Source organism: Bombina bombina, chromosome 4 (genome assembly GCF_027579735.1).
Source record: "Bombina bombina isolate aBomBom1 chromosome 4, aBomBom1.pri, whole genome shotgun sequence".
Lineage (NCBI taxonomy): Eukaryota > Metazoa > Chordata > Amphibia > Anura > Bombinatoridae > Bombina > Bombina bombina.
In genome coordinates, this window is record NC_069502.1 from 295,959,337 (window position 1) to 295,976,256 (window position 16,920).

At 37.8% G+C, this 16,920-nt stretch overlaps 1 protein-coding gene across 2 annotated transcripts in view; it reads left to right on the plus strand.

Annotated features, from left to right (window-relative positions):
* The window catches only part of PLOD2 (procollagen-lysine,2-oxoglutarate 5-dioxygenase 2), a 161,431-nt gene that overhangs the window by 76,418 nt on the left and 68,093 nt on the right, over positions 1 to 16,920 (plus strand). For both annotated transcript variants that reach the window (XM_053710008.1, XM_053710009.1), the window contains exons 4-7: positions 1,800 to 1,963; positions 4,738 to 4,850; positions 12,168 to 12,231; positions 13,073 to 13,170. In XM_053710008.1, the coding sequence (XP_053565983.1) occupies positions 1,800 to 1,963; positions 4,738 to 4,850; positions 12,168 to 12,231; positions 13,073 to 13,170 (439 nt within the window). The remainder of the gene's footprint in view (positions 1 to 1,799; positions 1,964 to 4,737; positions 4,851 to 12,167; positions 12,232 to 13,072; positions 13,171 to 16,920) is intronic.

The window sequence follows — 16,920 nt, forward strand, 5'->3', positions numbered from 1 at the left end:
TCAGATTACCCCACTCCAGACCTCAGGGTTGTTTGGTTGCCTTGGGAGCAGCGTGATCTGCATGAGTATGGTGGTTTTCGTTTGCAAAAACATTGACCAGGAGGCAGTGACGTGCTGCAAAGTTCGTGACCCCACAGTAGCCGCTTGGATAATAGTAGTGTCAGCCCATGTTGATGCTCAGATTCGGTTCCAAATTTTACTGTTTGCAACCTATCATCTACTGGGAGCTGAGATCGGATCTCATCCCTGTAGTTCCAGAATCTCTCAGGGCCCACCACTGTGACTTGTTTATGTCCCTCACTCGGAGCAAGAGGGGCGGAGCTCCCACAACCAGCCCGGGCGAGGCCCTCTAGCATGTCTGTGTCCCGTGGTGTCAGGCCCATCACTGTCTGCAGCTTGCAGGTGCGTTGAGGCTTCAGACTCTTAGCAGCTGGAGTGTGTATACTCAGATTGTCATCCTCAGGCTTGTGATTATGCCCAAAACAATCCGTAATGTGCCATGATAGCTGGGCGAAGTGCCGGTCCATTGAGTCACTAAAATCTTTTAAGAGTGACAGTAATGAGATGTCCATGTCCTTCATAGCTCGATCTGTGTAGAAGAAGTCTGCAGTTCGTTATTTGCTTGCTCGTTTATAGCGTAACCCACAGAACCGTGGAGGGGGGAAAGATGGTAAATGTGCTAAGGAGGACGTCGTCTGGCTAACGGTCTGATTTAAGGTGAAAGGGTTGGAAAAACTTCAGAGCTGCTGTATATTTCTGTGCAGCAGGAGATGAGATATCGACATATAGTAGTAGATATGGAAGATTCTATGAAATCCCAATAGTTATATAGTAGATTGAGTAGTTCTCTTCTGCAGTCTCAGATTATGTGACCGGCCATGGTAGCTGCTTGGACACGCCCCCCAAAATTTTTATTTTATGATTCAGATAGAACATACAATTTTAAACAACTTTCCAATTTTATTGTATTATGAAATATTCTCCATTCTCTTGTTATCTATTGCTGAAGGGACTGCATTGCACTACTGACAGGAAGCTGAAAATATCTATTTATCCAATCACAAGAGACAAATGTGTGCGGGTACCAATTAGCAGCAGCTCCCACTAGTGTAGGATATGTGCGTATTCATTTTTTTAACAAGGGATACTAAGAGAACGAAGCACATTTGAAAATAGAAGTCAATTTAAAAGTGTCTTAAAATGACATGCTCTATCTGAATCATGCAAGTTTAATTTTGATTTTCCTATCCCTTTAAATAGACATTGTACAATAGATTTTTCTTTGCATAAATGTTTTATAGATTATACATTTATACAGCTCATCTGTGGGTGTTTTTGTAACAATGCATAGTTTTGCTTATTTTTTTATAACATTTTCAGACTCCTAACCAAGCCCCAAAATATCAGATGTACATGCACGTTTACAAACTCCAGTTGTTTTTTTTTGTGTAATCTGTCTTTTCATATGCTGGGGGGGGGGGGTTGCCACTTTCTGCTTTCCCAGCCCCTTTCACTGGGTGTCCTAGCCTAACCTCATTACCAGTGGTAAACTGGGCGCTTCTAAGGAAGTTTTTGAAAGGTTTTATACTGGATTTTTTGGATCCGTATCTGTGCATATTCTTCTTTAAAGTAGTGTCTATTACATGCAGATATATAAAAACTGGTGTATACTGTCCCTTTAAGGAGCACTTCTATGTATCATTATGATTACTGAACTAAGTCTTCAAATGAATGATGTTGAATAAAATAATTGCTTTATCCTCCTTATACTCTTGTCTAAATTTTCCTTTCCTTTCCAGCTATGATGTCATTTTTTCTGGTGGTCCAGAAGAGCTTCTCAAAAAATTCCAACAAACAAACCACAAAGTTGTTTTTGCTGCAGAAGGATTAGTATGGCCAGATAAGAGGTTAGCTGACAAATACCCAGTTGTACGGAGTGGAAAACGCTTTCTCAATTCAGGAGGTAAGGGTCTTTTATTTGCCTCTTAATTACACAGTTTCAAAAAGCCACACTAGTGCAGAATTTTTTATTTTGCCCTGGGATTTGTTAGCAGCTCAAATCGCTGATCGGTTGAGACAAATAAAGGAGATTTCTAAAAGAAGTATCTTATACTTCATGAATGAAAGTCCCCTTTATTTGTTTCAATAGTCAATCCTAGCGTTTGTGAAACGCTAGGATTAACGTTCACTTTAAATATGAACACATTTCTGCTTGTAAATGTACTGTAGTAAACATAAGTACAAAGTGTCACAGCCAGATATATAAAGCCCCAGCTGGATCAAAGTAAGAATTGTTATGAAGCAATCAGCCATGAACATATCCATTCAATTAAAATGTGTGCATTCTTATCCATTCTTTCTTATATTTGGCTTCAATAAAAAAACAACAATCCTGCTAATTGAACCTTTTGTATTTTTTTATACAAGAGAGGGACTTAAACAGCTTCATGCTAACATTGTGGTCTGTGTTATGCTTTACAGCTGTGGTATTTACAGCAATGAATACATTATTGTATTTTGTTTTTTTACTAAGCAGCCCTGTTCCATCTTTGAAATGTCCCACATAATGGCACCAACAATGCAGGTTTTGAAAACCAATAGGATAGTTTACAGCAGTATACACTTTTCAGCTGCTACAATCTCTTTAGATTGCCACCTTCCCACATTTCTAGGCAAAAAACTAAGACAATCTGGAACTTTCTCAAACTTCTTTTTTCATATATATATATAAAAAAAACCAGAATGCATTTATCTCAAAACTTCTCAGCCTGTAATCAGCCTGGCTGACCTTTTCGCCAGGACTCTAGTTAAATCTCAGTGGTTTCTACTGCTGCCTCATTCAATTTAACATGCTTCAGCTGGCTGTTTTGTTTTCAGCATTCCAAATATTAACCCTGTATCAGTACAGCTTTACTCTTAAAATACCTGATCAACTTTATAACTTTTAAACGGCCCATTGTAGGTTTTCTTTTAATAAAATAGTTTTCCTGTTATTATCAGAAATATATTTCTGACCTAACTTTACAGAATACTACATAAAGCTTATGCTTAGCTGATGTATAATAAGCCTACTAGTAGGGTTGCCACCTCGGCCATGTTTTCCTGGACACTTATGAGTTACTTTAAATTAGTTAATTTAAATGTCTATACAATTAGACATTTCCTTGCACAAGACACAACTAAGATTTTAATCCACTCTCTCATCCTTTCCTGCCTCGACTACTGCAACTCCATCCTCTCTGGTCTCCCTAGCTGCTGCCTTGCTCCTTTACAATCCATAATGAATGCCTCTGCCAGGCTCATCTTCCTTACAAGTCGCTCTTCATCTGCTGCACCTCTATGCCAATCTCTTCACTGGCTTCCTCTTGCTTCCAGTATTAAACACAAAATTCTGACTCTGACATACAAAGCCCTCAACTGCACTCAGACCTTGTCTCCAGATACTCTCCCTCCCGTCCCCTTCACTCTGCTCATGATCTCCTACTCTCTTGTTACCTCCTCACACTCCCATTTACAGGACTTCTCCAGACTGGCTCCCATCTTATGGAACTCTCTGCCTCGCTCCACAAGACTCTCCCATAGTTTTGAAGCGGCAAACGCTCCCTAAAGACTCTACTGTTCAGGGATGCATACAACCTACATTAACTTTTCTAACTCCATTGCTATACCCTTGAACTCCTTAGCATGTAAGCCTATGAGCCCAGCTGTTTGTAGATCAACCTCATAAGAGCTGACTACAACAGTATGGGCCCTCTACCCATTTGATCGCTATAAATGATATCTTGTATACCGCCTATGTTTATAGCGCTGCGGAATCTGTTAAAGCTTTACAAATACCTGATAATAATAATAATAATAATAATAAAGTTACACATGCTGCAGGGTAAGCAGGGCGGAACATGTATTGTGCCTCTGTATGTCACATGAATAGTGCTGATGAACAGCACAATACGTTCCTCCCTGCACACTCTATATAGGGTTGCCACCTCAGCCATGTTTTCCTGGACACTTATGAGTTATACATGCTGCAGGGTGTGCAGAGAGGAACATGAATAGTGCTGTTCAGTGTCACTATTTGTGTGTTTTCCAGGGTTGAAATTTGTGTTCCTATCTGCACACCCTGCAGCATGTATTACTCATAAGTGTCCAGGAAAATATGGCTAAGGTGGCAACCCTAACTCTAACAAATGTATAACTTATAATTGCCCAGAAAAACATTGCTGAGGAGGCAACCCTACCTACTAGTCATGGGTGCCGCCATGTTGAAATCTGGCTTTCATAACCTTCCAGTGCCAATGTGTATGCATATGGGCAAAGACTCTCCTTCAGATTCCTTCAGTGACACCTAAATTAAAAATGTCAGCACCCATAATTAGAGGGAGTTACATGAAGTGTTTACTGTCTATTTAAATGCCCACTCCAAATAACATGTACTGTATTCTTCGAATTTGCCCTAACCTTGCCCTTGTTGCTGACACCAGCCCATAGCTCCTAGCTCTTTCTTATTATCCAGCACAATTCGTCTGCAGTCATTTTGATGGTGGCTTTTAGATGTTGTTGTTATCCCAGTACTAGGAGTACAATAAAAAAAAAATTAAGGTTTTACACTGAATGTGTTTGGGGACTAAAAGTTAATGTTTATCTTATTATTTTACCATTTGAAGGAATATACAGACATTGTTATTGTTGAGTATTTTGAAATTAAAATATTTTAAACTCAATGTTTTTGCATTGCAGGTTTTATTGGCTACACATCACATGTTAATAAAATTGCACAACAGTGGGACTTGCAAGATAATGATGATGATCAACTTTTTTATACCAAAGTCTACATTAACCCCCTTCAAAGAGTAAGTTTTAAATTATGCCTTTACCATGTGTATGAAAGCGGTATGAGGTAAAGTTAAAAAATAAAAATATCTTTTGTGTCTGAATACAGACTTGATGTAACACGGTTAATAACTGGCTATGGATAACCCCCACACTTTAATTGGTGGATAGTGATTTGTTCCACAGAGATAAATAAAATAAAAAAAACATTATAACTTATTAGCTTATGAGCAGCCAGCCATGTTTAAAATAAAGAAAGGCCAGTATGCTGTTTTACAATGCCCTAATTTAGATGCAAAAAAAGAAAGCTTGAGATTCTTATATACAAATTTTAATTATGTTTAGTAAAAAAAATGCAATGTAATTAAATAACTCTAGAGTTAAAGTGTTGGTAAATGAAAGCAAAATATAAAATGTCCATTGATTCCATTATCCTTTCCCAAATTAAACCACTATTATTTATTTTTGATATATTTTTACTTACCTTTTACAATAAATCAATAGGTTTTGTAGACTTGCAATAAACAATTCTCTGCCCCATTTCATCTTCCTTTCTGCAATGTAGTGACATATACAGGCCCATTTATCAAGCTCCGTATGGAGCTTGAAGGGCCGTGTTTCTGGCGAGTCTTCAGACTCGCCAGAAACACAAGTTATGAAGCAGCGGTCTAAAGACCGCTGCTTCATAACCCTGTCCGCCTGCTCTGAGCAGGCGGACAGGAACCGCCGGAAATCAACCCGATCGAATACGATCGGGTTGATTGACAGCTCCCTGCTGGCGGCCGATTGGCCGCGAGTCAGCAGGGGGCGGCGTTGCACCAGCAGCTCTTGTGAGCTGCTGGTGCAATGTTAAATGTGGAGAGCGTATTGCTCTCCGCATTTAGCGAGGTCTTGCGGACCTGATCCGCAGTGTCGGATCAGGTCCGCAAGCCCTTTGATAAATGGGCCCCATAGAGCGGTTCCATCCACTCTATACGTAGCAGGTAATGCTGGTAGATGAACTGCGTATGGCAAGAATTCTGATTGGGTGACCAGCATGGGTGTGTCACACCTGCACATTACAGCAAGTCATGCTGCAACAATCTATATTGAATTTTTATCTCACTTACCATTATTATTATTATCATTTAAAGAGCCATTCAAGTAAAAAAATGGCATGCAGAGCATCTCATTTTAACACAAAAGACCCTGTAGTGCCCTTAGTTTAAAGGGACAGTAAACACCAATTTTCATATAACTGCATGTAATAGACACTACTATAAAGGGGCTGAAAAGACAGATATGAAAAGACAGATAATATAAACAGGAGTCTGTAAATGAGTGTATACACCTGGAACTGTGGGGATTGGTTAGGAGTCTGAAAATCAGCACAATGTTACCAGATGGGCTATATAAATGGATCATTTACAAAACATTTATGCAAAGAAAAATCTAGTGTAATCTAGTGTAAATGGTCCCACTGCTTGGGAGCTGCAGATAGCTGCTGGCCCTGAGCAGAAACTGCTGCTGACCCAATAAGCAGAACTAGTTGCACAACCCAGCTGTGCAACTAGTGCTGCTGATTGGGTCAGTTTTTGCTCAAGACCAGCAGTTCTCTGTGGCTACCAGCCGTTACATTTGCAGAATAATTATTTTTTCGACTGTAATGGGCCTCTAACTCCTGTTTTTTCATATACAAAGTCTACAATGTCCCTTTTATTGGGAAAAAAAAACACTACAGTGCAAACAAAGAAATTTTGCACATATGGGATACATTTGTCTGACACTAGTTTCTGTTTAATACGGTCTATGATTAATAAAAACAATGGCTATGGCTGTACTTTTTGTTTGAGTTTCATTGCCTAAATGCTAATTCTGAGTTTTTGCTGCCAGTTTCTCTATAACATTTCACTCTATCATACATTGAAACAAATACAATTTTGACATTACACTTGAAAATATTTGTTAAAATTTGATTAATTGCATGGAAATATAGGAAACCTCTTATTTAGGAAACAATAAACTATGAGAATCCACAATAATTAATCATGTGTGATCTTTCCAAGAACAGATGTAGCTAAAGTAATAATGATTTATTGTCTTTCATAAATACGTATAATGGTGAATAAAGAAAAAGCTTTAAATTCATATTGTGATGTATTTTCAAATGGAGTTTTATAACTTAACAAGTAAATTGTTTCTATTTTTTTTTTTTTAAATTCAGTAAATAAAGAAATTGGGAACTGCTAAATACTTCTGTTAATTACCTATTTAAAATCATCTTACATTTTTAAAGTGATGGTAAACTCTCTCCTTTTTAAAATCGGATACGGATTTTATATTTTAGATGGAGTTTAATTCATCAGTTTTAACAAAGATGCGCTATAACTGACTACAAAGTAAATTTTTCTGTGAGCTAACGGTTTGTATGTTGTCCAATCAGCGCTATAAAGTGCCATATGGGGAGAGCACTGATTGGACAGCAATTCAAATTTTTAGCTCACAGAAAAATTGACTTTTAGGGCTCGATGATTGAAAGCTCTCTGGGCTGGCGAGATTATTAAAGAATGCTCGCCAGTCCTTCTATTTCCCTTGTGGAATGATCTAAAGCCATTTTTTACCCTGAAAACAGGGTGTCTCGCTAAGGGGCGTATACTGCATTTTCATATGAAATGTGCACAACAAAATTCGTATTTTAAACATTATACAAAACAAATATTTGAATCATTCACACAAAAATAAGCATGGACAAATTGTATTGTTAAGGTGCATCAAAATTCGTAACAAAATTCTTCACCAAAAATCGTATGTTAACAAAAACGTAAAATTAGTATCTAATTTACACAGGAATAAATAAAATTAAATATTTACAGCGTAAATTGTAATTGTAGTACACTGAATGTGCAAAAATCACACAGAAATTTGAATTTATAAATACAAAATGCAAAGCGTAATTGTTGTTTTTTCGTAAAATGGGCTGTACATGGGCGTTCCATGGGCGTATATGACAATGTCTCACTAATCCCAGCATAATTCTATAAAGATTTTCGCACTGCAGATATCACAGTTTTTTCTCGCCAACTAAAAGGTGGCAAGCTTTTGTCAAAACAATACGAACACTTATAACCCCAATAGAAAAACAAATGCATACGAACATATAGGCGAATGTAAGATGTTATAAGCAGAAAGCAGCGTAATGTGAGTTATATTGGCTGCAGGATTTTAATTTTAAAGTGCTCCCCCTGCTCTCTGCTAACTTAGCACTAAGGAGCGAAGTTTCCCTATCCAGCGAGCTCCATTACTTTTAATAGGAGCCATCTCGCAACTCGCCCCTTTTTTACGATCATTGCACCGGGGCAGCTCTGCGAGTGTCAGCGAGAAAAAGAAGGTTTGAGCTGGCGAACAATATATCATCGAGCCCTTAAAGTAGGCGGCTGAGCGTGGGGTATTTGAATTTCATATCTATATTAAAAGGTAACTCATAGCGCATGTTTGTTACAATTTATTAATTAAAGTCTAAAATATTACTAACATTCCGGATCTGATTTTAAAAAGGGGAGAGTTTATCATCACTTTAATATGACTATCTTGGTGGTCTTCAACTTTGGAAACTCTAACACTTAAGGATTTAAGGATTTCTCTGCTTTACCACAATAAACATTTTTTTTTAAATTTTATATATTTCTTTTTTTATTTTGCTGCATCTGAAAAAAACATTTTAACATGAAATTCTAAAAAAATCCTGATGTTACTCTGATAAGAAAAAAATACTTGTTTATATATATTATAATATTATTATATTATATTACAATTATTATTATTATATTTTTGGGGTTTGTCACTAGTTCATCAATAAAGAAGAGTTCTCATTATCAACCATGGATGTGATGAGTGGTGGACAAACTCACATTTCCTGTTTAGTTTCAAAATTTATTTAAATAGCTTTAACTTTTTTGAATAATGCTTAAAGGAACAATAAATACAGTTGAATAGCACAACAAACAAATGCACAATAAAAAGACAACGCAATAGCATCTGACAAATTTCCAGGTTTCCTTTCATTTCCCTGTATCTTGTGACAGCCAAAGACTCATATAGATTTTAAGTTTATTTTTGCTTTTCAACAAAGGATACCAAGAAAACATAGTACATTTGATATTGATAATTGCATACTTTATCTGACTACCCTTAGTAGTATTTTGTGTTCCTTTATATAAAATATAATACATCATTTTCATATCATTTAAATGTTCTGAATTGAATGACTCTTTAACAAATGATAGTTATTTCTATTGACCAACTATCTCACATGTGGTCATTTTAAAATCTTGGCTTGTTTTTTGTGTTGCTTGAAGACCAGAGATGGATATTTGTTTATTATGTTGTATGAACTACTAACTTTTCATTGTTGCAATGTTATGTGAGATGGCTCTATAAACAACACCCTTCACTGCTTTTATAGGGATAGTAAGCACCTTGTAATGACAAAAATATTCTGCAATGTTTCTATAGATTAACATATCAGTCAAGTCTTAAAGGACAGTCTACTCCAGAATTGTTATTATTTAAAAAGATAGATAATTCCTTAATTACCCATTCCCCAGTTTTGTATAACCAACATAGTTATATTGATATGCTTTTTACTTCTGTGATTACCTTGTATCTATGCCTCTGCAGACTGCTTCCTTATTTCAGTTCTTTAGACAGACTTGCATTTTAGCCAATCAGTGGACTCTCATAAGTAACTCCACGGTGTGAGCACAATGTTATCTTTATGGCACACATGAACTAACGCCCTCTAGCTATGAAAAACTGTCAAATGCATTGAGATAAGGGTCAGCTTTCAAGGGCTTAGAAATTAACATATGAGCCTAACTAGGTTTAGTTTAACTAAGAATACCAAAGAACAAAGCAAATTTGATAATAAAAGTGAATTGGAAAGTTGTTTAACCCCTTAATGACCAAGGACGTACGCCACATGTCCTCAAAAAAAATACAGTTAATGACCGAGGACGTGTGGCGTACGTCCTTGGTCTGGAAAGCAGCTGGAAGCGATCCTGTTCGCTTCCAGCTGCTTTCCGATTATTGCAGTGATGCCTCGATATGGAGGCATCCTGCAATAACCCCCCTTGGCCATCCGATGCAGAGAGAGCCGCTCTGTGGCCCTCTTTGCACCGGACATCGGTGGCCGGTATCGTTGGTGGGTGGGAGCAAGTCTGGGAGAAGGGTGGGCGGCCATCGATGTGCCGAGTGGAGAGAAGGGGGGCGGGATCAGGGGCGGAACCGTCGGGAGCGCGCACGGGAGCGCGCGCGTGCACGGGGGGCAGCGGGCGGGCGCGTGCACGGGGTGGGAGCGGGAGGGAACCGCTACACTACGGAAAAATAAGGCTGTGAAAAGTTAAAATAAAAAGTTTTAAAATATTACAAATAAACAGCTAAGGGATCTGGAAGGGGTGGGGGGATGGTCTTGGGGGGGGGAAAGCTACACTACAGAAAAGGGAATTTTTTTTTAAAAAAAAGGCACATTTGTTACTAAACTGGGTACTGGCAGACAGCTGCCAGTACCCAAGATGGCGCCCATTAAGGCAGAGGGGGAGGGTTAGAGAGCTGTTTGGTGGGGGATCAGTGAGGTTGGGGACTAAGGGGGGATCCTACACAGCAGCATATGTAAATATGCCAAAAAAAGCCCCCAAAAAAGCCCAAGTATAGCTTTTATTTTAGTACTGGCAGAGTTTCTGCCAGTACTTAAGATGGCGGGGACAATTGTGGGGTGGGGGAGGGAAGAGAGCTGTTTGGGAGGGATCAGGGGGTCTCATGTTTCAGGTGGGAGGCTGAGCTCTACACTAAAGCTAAAATTAACCCTGCAAGCTACATAATTAACCCCTTCACTGCTAACCATAATACACATGTGAAATGCAGCGGCATTTGGCGGCCTTCTAATTACCAAAAAAGCAACGCCAAAGCCATATATGTCTGCTATTTCTGAACAAAGGGGATCCCAGAGAAGCATTTACAACCATTTGTGCCATAATTGCACAAGCTGTTTGTAAATGATTTCAGTGAGAAACCTAAAATTGTGAAAAATTTAATGTTTTTTTTAATTTGATCGCATTTGGCGGTGAAATGGTGGCATGAAATATACCAAAATTGGCCTAGATCAATACTTGGGGTTGTCTACTACACTACACTAAAGCTAAAAGTATCCCTAAAAGCTCCCTACATGCTCTATAATTAACCCCTTCACTGCTGGGCATAATACACGTGTAGTGCGCAGTGGCATTTAGCAGCCTTCTAATTACTAAAAAGCAACGCCAAAGCCCTATATGTCTGCTATTTCTGAACAAAGGGGATCCCAGAGAAGCATTTACAACCATTTAAGCCATAATTGCACAAGCTGTTTGTAAATAATTTCAGTAAGAAACCAAAAGTTTGTGAAAAAATTAGTAAAAAAGTGAACGATTTTTTGTATTTAATCGCATTTGGCGGTGAAATGGTGGCATGAAATATACCAAAATGGGCCTAGGTGAATACTTTGGGATGTCTACTAAAAAAAAATATATACATGTCAATGGATATTCAGAGATTCCTGAAAGATATTAGTGTTCTAATGTAACTAGCGCTAATTTTGAAAAATAATGGTTTGGAAATAGCAAAGTGCTACTTGTATTTATGGCCCTATAACTTACAAAAAAAGCAAAGAACATGTAAACATTGGGTATTTCTAAACTCAGGACAAAATTTAGAAACTATTTAGCATGGGTGTTTTTTGGTGGTTGTAGATGTGTAACAGATTTTGGGGGTCAAAGTTAGAAAAAGTGTGTTTTTTTTCAATTTTTTCCTCATATTTTATAAATTTTTTTATAGTAAATTATAAGATATGATGAAAATAATGGTATCTATAGAAAGTCCATTTAATGGCGAGAAAAACGGTATATAATATGTGTGGGTACAGTAAATGAGTAAGAGGAAAATTACAGCTAAACACAAACACAGCAGAAATGTAAAAATAGCCTTGGTCCCAAACGGACAGAAAATGGAAAAGTGCTGTGGTCATTAAGGGGTTAAAATTGCATGACGTATCTGAATGAAGGTTTAATTTTGACTGGACTGTCTTTTAACTGAAAAGGGCTCCAATGCACTTAATATATGTATATACAAGTGTATACATGTATTTATATGTATATATGTCTGTAAATACATATATACACATATAAATACATAAATACAGTGTAACTACTGTAGTACTACACAGTTTCATGTGCCTTTAATGCTCCAGTCTTCCTATTTATTAAGTGCTTCTGCCAGGAAACCTATGATTTTCATTTTTAACCATCATTTTTTTCATTTTTGCTTTTTAGGAACGTATCAATATTACTTTGGATCACAAATCAAATATATTCCAAAACCTAAATGGAGCTGTTGGTACGACCAGTTAATTATCTTTTTGCCCTTTATTTAATGTATATTTATTATTTATATTTGTTTATATATTATTTATACTTATATATGTGTGTATATATATATATATTTATTATTGACATTTAATATGTTTTAAATCAATTGTGCTCATTAAAATGTTCTTATAAACCCAGACGGCATCTTCTCTTATTTTGCTTAAATGTTTCACTCAGACCTGGTTGTATTTAATTATATTTATAATCAAAATGGATTTGGAAATATATATACGCTATATATGCACACGCCTCTTATAAGCATAATTTTATATCTATAAAAACAAGATCCCATACATTTTGCCCTCATTGTCTTGCTTTGCTTTCTATTTTTCTCCTTTGTGCTGATTTGTAAATTATAATCCAAATATATTTGAAAAAACAATAAACATTTGGTTAATTATATTAAGCTTAAACAAACCTGTTACTATTTACTATTTATGAAACCTTTGTGCTAATTGGATCATCATGAATAATCAAGGGGACATACTATTTATTTAAAAAAAAATTTGTGGAAAGTGATCATTAGCATTAATCTCCTCATAAATAATCAGCCATTGCTGGACAGCTGCCTACCATTAATCATCCCTATCTTCCTGTGACATAGACATGCTTTTCACATATGGATTTTGAATCAGTGCTTTAGAAAACTAAACTCTCTTTATTTCTTGCAGTATAAAATTTGTTTCCAGTTATCACTATTGTTGTTGCTTGATGAGGATGGCATTTGTAATATAGCCCAAAAAAAATCACTTTTTATACTATTAGAGCATTGAAGGGAATCATAACTAAAATTTTACTTTTCATTTCAGATGAAGTTGTATTAACATTTGATAATGGAAAAGCAAGAGTTAAAAATTCTCAATATGATACTTTACCACTCTTAATACATGGAAATGGACCAACAAAGGTATGGAATTTTTTTCTCTCTCTAGTGTGTCTATCTGTATCTTTAAGTGTGTGTATCTGCATGTATAAGTGTACGCTATTATTATTATTATCAGGTATTTGTAGAGCGCCAACAGATTCCGCAGCACTGAGATGTAGTGTGTGTGTGTGTGTGTGTATGCTATGTAGTGTGTGTGTATATCTCTATGTATAAGTGTATGCTATGTAGTGTGTGTGTCTGCATGAATACATGTAAGCTATGTAGTGTATGTGTGTATCTGTATGTATAAGTGTGTATCTGCATGTATAAGTATATGCTATGTAGTGTGTGTATCTGCATGTATAAGAGTATGCTATGTAGTGTGTGTTAAGATTACTGCAGCTTTTACTGTATCTTTGCACTAACCTTGTCTCATAATTATATGTTAGAAGTGCTGCAGCTTTAAGCTCAGCTCACCACACCCCCTGGGTGTGTCTGGGTCTCTGTGACATCATCAGAAGCCATGTTAGTTTTACTGATGGAACCTGCTAGTAAATAAGCCATGTGGCTGTAGCTGAATAAAAGTTATCTAAAGTTCCTGCTGCAGAGTCTCAGTGATATGTGCAAGAGACATCAGACACAAGGTAACAGCACACAACTGAATGTTCTAATCCTGACTACACAGAGAACATAACGGCTGGCGACGAGGATCTGTGGTCTGACCTTATAATGGGACTTATTGGCACCTTACCTGTGTTTGCAGCAGACACAGACAGATGGGACACATGGGTAGAACAGTTTGAGCTATATTGTACAGCAAATAACATAGGAGCTGATAAGCAAGTGGCTGTGTTTCTGACAACTATAGGCTCAGCAGCTTACACTACATTAAGGGACATTCTCTCACCAGATAAACCTAATGCTAAACCTCTGTCTGACCTGATCTGCCTGTTATCTGACCACTACCTACCTAAGCCTCTAGAGATATCAGAACGCTTTAAGTTTTACACACGCAAGCAATTGCAGCATGAGGACATTAAAAGTTATGTGATCAGTTTAAAGAAACTAGCAAGTAGCTGCAGATTTGGGGATTATTTAAACACTGCTTTACGTGATATGTTTGTTATTGGACTCATGGACTGTACAGTACAAAAGAGACTATTAGCAGAGGATGATTTAACACTAAAGCGTGCTATAGAGATAGCTACAGTCATGGAACTTGCTACTAAAGATGCACAAATGCTCCAGACCCCAGCACAGGCAGTTTGTGATAAGGAAATAGATGTTTTTCATACAAGTGTGCACCTAAATAAACAGTATTCAGCTAGACAAGGGTCACAGACAGCATGTTACAGATGTGGTGACACAAATCACACAGCAAATGCCTGCAGGTTTAGGAACAGCACCTGCTATGGGTGTGGGAAGATTGGTCATACAAAGAGAGTGTGCAGAAGTTCCTTAGACAGAGATAAAAGTAAGAAAGTCAGCAAGTCACGTGCAGCTTTTCATGTGCAAGTAGATACACCACACACTGATTCAGAGGAAGACAAACCATTATACACATTACAGATCTACAGCCTTGAGAATAAAATTCCAGAACTGCAAGCAAAGGTGAATATAGATGGTAGACCTCTCATTATGGAAGTTGATACAGGAGCAGCAGTCTCTGTCATCACAGCTGCTGATTGGAACCGCCTGGGACTAAGGCAACCAATTGTTCCAACAGCTGTCACAATGCAAACATATTCAAATGAAATAATAAAGCCTATTGGGTGTGTATCACCTACAGTGACATTTAATGGGATAACTAAAAAGCTGCGCCTCTACATTTTACCTAAAGGAGGACCACCTTTGTTTGGTAGATCCTGGATCCAAGCATTGGGCATGCCAAAGTTACCACAACAGTTACCGCTTAACAAACTGCTGGACCAAAGTGGGAATTCAAATTCTTCTTGGATTAATTCACTAAAGCACAAATATAAGACTGTATTTGATGGGAACCTAGGTTTAGTGAAAGACAAGCAGATTCAGCTTCACCTGAAAGAAAATGCTATTCCAAAATTTTGTAAACCAAGAATTGTACCATTTGCACTTAAACCTAAAATTGAAGCAGAACTAGAAAGACTACGAAATCAGGGGATTATTGTTCCAGTATCTAGCAGTGAATGGGCTTCCCCAATAGTTCCTGTCAGAAAAAAGAATGGGGACATTCGCATCTGTGGAGATTTCAGAGTGGGCCTTAACCCTCAATTACTTGTGGATCAGTATCCTTTACCACGGATTGAAGAATTGTTTAGTTCTCTGGCAGGGGGTGAAAAATTTACAAAAATTGACTTGCATCAAGCATACTTACAATTAGAGGTGCATCCAGACTCCAGACACCTGTTAACTATCAACACTCACAAAGGACTTTTTCAGTATACGCGGATGGTGTTTGGCATTGCCCCAGCACCTGCAGTGTGGCAACGAATAATGGATGAGATCTTGGCAGGTATTCCACATACCCACTGTATGTTAGATGACATGCTTATCACTGGTGAAAATGATGCTGCTCATAAAGCCAATGTTGAAGCTGTTTTACAGCGCCTACAGGAATTCGGACTGAAAGTTAACATGGAAAAGTGTGAGTTCTTCTGCAAGAGTTTAGAATATTGTGCACATGTAGTGGACAAGACTGGTCTACACACAACTGCTGAAAAAGTGAAAGCGCTGGTTCATGCTCCCACCCCTGTTAATGTATCTCAGCTACGTTCTTATTTGGGGTTGCTCAATTACTATCACAGATTTTTACCAAATTTGGCTCATTTACTATATCCACTACACCGTCTTTTAGATAGTAAAAACCAGTGGGCCTGGACTGACTTATGTACACGAGCATTTGAACGCTCTAAGCAGCTTCTTCTGGAATCAAGACTCCTTGTCCACTATGACCTTAAGAAGCCTTTGGTACTAGCCTGTGATGCTTCACCATATGGTTTAGGCGCAGTACTTTCACACATTATGCCCGATGGGTCTGAACGTCCTGTGTCTTTTGCGTCCAGATCTTTAACTCCATCGGAGAGAAATTATGCCCAGATTGATCGAGAAGCTTTAGCAATAATTTGGGCTGTGAAGAAATTCCACATTTATATATATGGCAGACCTTTTACTCTGATCACGGATCATAAACCACTCTTGTCCATTCTGCACCCTCAGAAGGGTATCTCCAACACAACAGCTGCTCGACTTCAGCGCTATGCACTTCAGCTGGCGGCTTACAACTACTCCATTAAATATCGATGCCACAGTGATCATACCAATGGTACATCACATGACAACATCTTCTAAAATCATAGAAACCCCTCCACAGCCTGTAAATCTAAATTTCAAAGTGATTGCTACTTATACATGCTCTGATTCTACCTTACAGGAAATCAAGTCTTTTGTTCAACATGGGTGGCCTAAAGTAGTTCGCTCTGACCTTCAGCCATATTTTACAAGAAAGAAGGAAATTGTGCATGACTCAGGCTGTCTGTTATGGGGGTCACGAGTGATAATTCCGAACTTACTGCAAACATTAGCATTAAAGTTACTACACAGCTCACACCAGGGTGTAGTAAAAATGAAGCAAAGAGCACGAGAATATTTTTGGTGGCCTAAATTGGATACAGATATTGCTTCTTATGTAGCTGCTTGCAATGCATGTGCACAGACACAGCGGAATCCCAGCAGGGACACCTCAAAAACTTGGCCATGGCCAAATGAATCTTGGACAAGAATCCATGTTGATTTTGCAGGGCCAGTGGATGGACG